At 52.6% G+C, this 5,460-nt stretch overlaps 1 protein-coding gene across 1 annotated transcript; it reads left to right on the plus strand.

Moving 5' to 3' along the window:
* Nucleotides 1-1,038: 1,038 nt before the first annotated feature.
* LOC116523240 (cytoskeleton-associated protein 5-like) lies at nt 1,039-4,890 on the plus strand. The gene has a single exon (XM_032238333.1). The coding sequence runs from the start codon at nt 1,039-1,041 to the stop codon at nt 4,888-4,890; it is 3,852 nt and encodes a 1,283-aa protein (XP_032094224.1).
* Nucleotides 4,891-5,460: the final 570 nt, after the last annotated feature.

Below are 5,460 nucleotides of genomic sequence, written 5' to 3' on the forward strand. Positions count from 1 at the left end.
CACGTTTTACCCCAAAAGCAGCCGAAAAATGGCCTGAAAACTGTCCCCAAAACGCTCTGAAAAGAGCCTGAAAAGTGGCCTTAAAAGCCCCCCAAAAATGACCTGAAAATGACCTGAAAAAAGAAGCTTCTTCAACTCTGAGTGGGTGGAGGGGAAATGGAAGGATTTATATTCCTTGCAGACAGCTGGTCATTTGCATGCTTTTTAGAGGGTCGTTGAAGCCACTTGGAGGTTTATCTAGGCCCTCATGATAGGACCACTTATCTCCAGTTTACAACCCAGTCCTTTCACCAGTTCCAAGAAGGTTCTACACCCATCTGCACAATTCAGGTGGCCCTGAGGGCACAGTTAAACCTCCAAGGGGCCTCAACGACTCTCTAAAAGGATGCAAATGACCAGCTATCTTCAAGAAGGACAAATCCTTCCATTCTCCAGAACTGAAGAAGCTTCTTGGATGATAAGAGAAAGGCCTTCAAGGGGAAAAAAAAAAGGAAGTCCAGTTGCCTCTTGAAGAAAAATCCTTTGGGATAGACCAGGTCTGCAAACATTGACCCTCCAAGATCTCAAGAAGATTTCAGCTCCTTCTTTGAACACACATCCGAAACTCCACCAGGGCTCCACCGGGATTCTTCCCTCCCCCCACCCACCACATCTTCCACGCTGAATTCTGGCCATTGTACTCTTTCAGTCACATCTTCTATGTTCCTGGAGCCTTTCTCCCCTCTGTTGTGGCATCAGTGACATCACAAAGCCCCCCACCGGGTGGTCTTCAAGCAAAGCTGACCACTGATAAGCCGCAGTAGCAGCCGCGTAAGAAGGCCCTCTTCCCCAAAGAGTAGGGTACCACCATCTCCTCTCTGGGGAAGGCAGAGTGGGGGGGTGTCGCAAGCCAGATTCCCCTAGGAAGGAGACCTTGGCTATCTACCTGGCTTCTCGGAATGTCCTCGGCGCTGACCGAGCTGATCGCCACCCGAGGGAGGGCTGAGCCGCCATGTTGCGCATGGCCGACCAAGGTTCTAGAACGCAGAGACAGCCAAGATGCTAATGCCAAGGGACATGACAGAGAAGGAACTGCCAGAAGAATCATGTGAGCTGGAAGCTGCCACAGTCCTGCCTGAGTCCTGCCTCCAACATCTGGACAGCAGCAACTGGAAAGAGCGTATCTCCTGCCTCGAGGCGCTGGAGAGGGCCGTGGAAGAGATGGAAAACCATCAAGTGCCCTGCCAGGCGCTGGTCCGGCTGCTCCACAAGGAGCCCGGCTGGAACGAAACCAAACTCCAGGTGATGCAAAAGAAGCTGCACATCGTCACCCTCATCGCCCGCAAGGGCAACTTCTCCAGGACCTCCGCTCGGTTCGTCCTGGGCAACCTGGTGGATAAGATTGGAGACGTCATCTGCAGCAGCGACACCAAGGAAGCCCTCACGGCGGTGGCGGAAGCCTGCGGCTTGCCCTGGACGGCCGAGAAAGTGACCAAAGCCGCTTTCATGCAAGATAGCCCCAGAACTCACGCAGAGACCTTGAACTGGCTCTCGGAAGCCATCCGAGATTTCGGCTTCGATGGCCTGGAGGCCAAAATGTTTGTCAGCTACATCAAAGTTTCCTTGTCCGCGGCCCACCCAGACGTGCGGACCTCTGCCTTCAACCTCCTCAGCATGATCTTCCTCTATGTGGGGAGCCCCCTGAGGGGCTTCTTTGAGGACGAAAGACCCCTCCTGCTGTCCCAGATAGACGCCCGCTTCGAACAGCTGAGTGGCCAAAGCCCCCCGCCTCAAATCCGGGGCCGCTGCAGGTTCTGTCGGAACTCTGCCAATGCGCAGCAAGGAGGGGACGCGCAACCCTACTGGAAGAAGAACTCGGTGGACCTCCGCCAGAAGATCTCCGCGGAGCTGATGTCCAAAGTGCAGGACGCCAGCTGGAAGGTGCGGAAGGAAGGGCTGGAGGAGGTCTCCGGGATCCTCAGCGAGATCACGTCCATCCAGCCCCACCTGGGAGACCTCCCGCTGGCCTTGAAAGCTTGCCTGCACGACTCGAACAAAGTTGTGGTGAAGCAGACCTTGGTCGTCCTGCAGCAGCTCGCCAAGGCCATGGGCCCCGGGTTGAAGCATCACGTCAAGACCCTGGGCATGTCCATCCTGGCGCTGCTCAAAGATAGCAAAAGTAGCTTGAGGCCCCTGGCTCTCGCCACCATCGAGGCTTGGGCAGAGCACACCGGCATGAAAGAATGGCTGGAAGGAGATGACCTCTTTGCGGATCCGAAGAAGGACATGGTGTCGCCCAGGCAGGGCTTCCTGGGCTGGCTGGTGGAGAAGCTGCCGTCTTCCAACTCGGCTTCTGCTGACCTTCTCCGTTGTGTCCCTCACCTCTATTCGGCCTTGGAGAATTCGCACGAGGAGACACGCGCAGCCGCGCAGGAGGCCCTTCCATTTTTCCTTCTCCACCTCGGCATTGAGAAGATGTGCGAAGCCACCAGCAAGCTGAAGCCAGCTTCTCGGGACCAGGTCCTCCTCGTGCTGGAAAGAGTAAAAGAAAGCCGATCTTCCAAGGCCACCCTTAGCTTGTCAAGGACCCTGTCCAAGCTCCCGCGGGGCAAGTCTTGGTCCAGATCAGAGGTGGCTCCTCCTCCTCCTCCTCCTCCTCCGCCATGCCCACCAGCCCCTTCCTCCTCGACAGAAAACGTTGGGTCCAACGAGATGAGCATGGATGTCCGAAAAGCCAACTCGGAAGGAACGGTCCCGAAAACGAAGCGATTCCCAGCCACGAAGTCCCAAACCAAAGTTGCCTTAAAGGAAGGTCCCGGCAAGCTCGGTCCCATTTTTATGATTGTCCCCAAAGGCAAAGAGCAGAGGGCCAAGGAGGAGAAGGCGTTGAAAGTCCTCCGGTGGAACTTCAGCACCCCTAGCAGCAAATATATCGAGCAGCTGAAAGCTCAGATGTCCGGTTGCTTCTCCAACTGGCTGCAGGAGGAGATGTTCCATTCCAACTTTCAACACCACATCAAAGCGTTGGCGGTGATGTCCAAGCACTTGGAGACCGAGAAAGACGGGGTCCTCAGCTGCTTGGACCTCATCTTGAAGTGGCTCAGCCTTCGATTGTTCGACACCAACACTTGGGTCCTCATGAAGACCCTAGAGTACCTTCAAAGACTCTTCCACCTGCTCATGGAGGAGAAGTACCAGCTGACGGATAGCGAGGCGTCCTCCTTCTTGCCTTATCTCCTCCTGAAGCTGGGAGGAACCAAAGAGTCCATCCTCAAAGAAGTCCGGGCAATTGTGAAGCAGATGTTCTTCATCTACCCGGCCTTCAAGACTTTTTCTTTTCTCCTCGAAGGTGCCCAGGCCAAGAACACCAATCAACGGATAGGATGCTTGAAAGAGTTGGGATGGATGCTGAAGAAATATGGCCCGGAGGTCTGCCAGCCGAACCCCAGCAAAATTCTGAAAACCCTCCTGGTCTTGACTGGAGACTATAACAATGCGGTCCATACTGCAGCTCTGAAGGTCATCGCAATCGCCCGGGATGTCTTTGGACTGGAAGCCTTTCGGGTCATTGGGAATATTTCGGAGAAACATATGGGCCTTTTGGAGGACAGCATCAGGGAGGTAGGAGCTAAGGATGTCCGAGAGGAGAAAATGAAAAACCAACTCTCCAAGTCTTATTATGTAGAAGGTTCCAGGCAGAACGTCACAACCGGAAATCAGGTCGAAGAGGAATATTCAGATTCCGTTCAAGAGCAGGAGGACATCAACCAGGTGGACAGCTCCCCAAATCCCAAGTCGGCAGTTGGAGACCCACCAGGGATGAATATGGAAAATAGGGTCTCATCCAACATCAATATGATCATTTGCCACGTGGCTAGCGGTAGCATTGTGACAAGTACGGAGGCCTTAGCCCAGATCCAGGAGATTTTGGAGCAGGAGGACAACGTGGAACTCATGTCTGGCCACATCAACCCATTTCTGATAGCCACCCTCCGCCAGATGAAGTTCATCCACCATCTCCATGTCACAGCAGAGGAAGAAGCGCGGAAGGAACAGGTGGTGGGGTTTTATCACTCCATCACTTGCAACCTGGTGTCCCTCTTCCAAGTAGACATCTTGGCCCAGGAAGCTTCTGCTGGAGTGCTGAAGGACCTCATCAGTTGCCTCATCAGCTTCTTGTTGGATTCTCCCATCGAAGAGCTTCCAGAAGAGCAACCCACTAAACTGGTGGTAATGAAGGTTCTCGAGAAGTCCAACCAGACCAGAATTCTTAGTTCTTTGCTTCTCCTCCTCCAGGAAAGTATGACCGCTTCCAACAACCTCTTTGCTTTTTCGGAAATGGTGGCCAAGTGCTTGTGGAAAACAGCCAAGAGGCTCCCTCAAACCATCGACAGCATCTACCTAGACCAGATCCTGCTGGATGTCCACCTATTCATGAAGGTCCTGCCCAAGGAGAAACTAAAGCAATATCAGAGCAATTATCCGCTGCGGGCCCTGAAGATTCTTCTCCACACCCTTTGCAAGTTGAAGGGTGAGGAGATCTTGGGTCATCTCACGCTGATCGAGGACAGGGGAGACTCCGATCTGGAAGCCAACCTGAGGAAAGTTCTCAGCCACTTTGAGGGACAGCCTGTCATGGACCGAGACTCGGGCTCTTTTTCTCTGGCCCAGGACCAAGTCAACCGAACGTTGGCTGAAATTTTCAAGAAGATCAACTCCAAGGAAACCGCCAGGGCTGGTCTGGAAGACCTCCACGAATTCAAGGAGAGACATCCCGAAGCTGACTTAGAACCTTACTTGAAAAACTGTTCCCTTCTCTTCCGGAGTTACGTCAAACACGGCTTAGCGGTTATAATGTCCGAGAGGAGAAACAAACCGAAAACCGACATTTTGTCCGAGATCGATGGGTGAAGCCAGGTCTCCCCTTCCCAAATGCCTTAAGTAAGGAATTCCAGGTGCAGAAGAAGAAGAATCCACAAAGGAGTTAGGTATACTTTTCAACTCAATCCCTCCTTGCATGCCGGAAAGTCATCGACAAGGTGAAAAACTAAAACAATAAAATCAGCTGTCTCTTGTTCAAAAGGCTGCACGGTGGCAAGGCTGTAATTTGGGGTTAGTGGGCAGGGTTTGCTTCAAGGGTGAAATCCTCCTGGATGAGTTTCCGTCCATTTTTTTCTTGTCCTGCCTTCAAATGCTTTGGAAAATAATTTGACTCCCTCTTCTTTGGGGCAACCCCTCAAATTACTGGAAGAGTGTTATTATGTCCCCCCTAGTCCTTCTTAATCAGTCCTTCTTAATCCTTAATCAGGTACCAGTTTAAAAGGCCTTGGTAAGGCCACACTTCGGTGATGTAGAAAAGATGTGGAGACTCTAGAAAGAGTGCAGAGAAGAGCAACAAAGAAGATTAGGGGACTGGAGGCTAAAACATATGAGGAACGGTTGCAGGAACTGGGTATGTCTAGTTTAATGAAAAGAAGGACC

Source organism: Thamnophis elegans, unplaced genomic scaffold (assembly GCF_009769535.1).
Source record: "Thamnophis elegans isolate rThaEle1 unplaced genomic scaffold, rThaEle1.pri scaffold_11_arrow_ctg1, whole genome shotgun sequence".
Taxonomy (NCBI): Eukaryota; Metazoa; Chordata; class Lepidosauria; order Squamata; family Colubridae; genus Thamnophis; species Thamnophis elegans.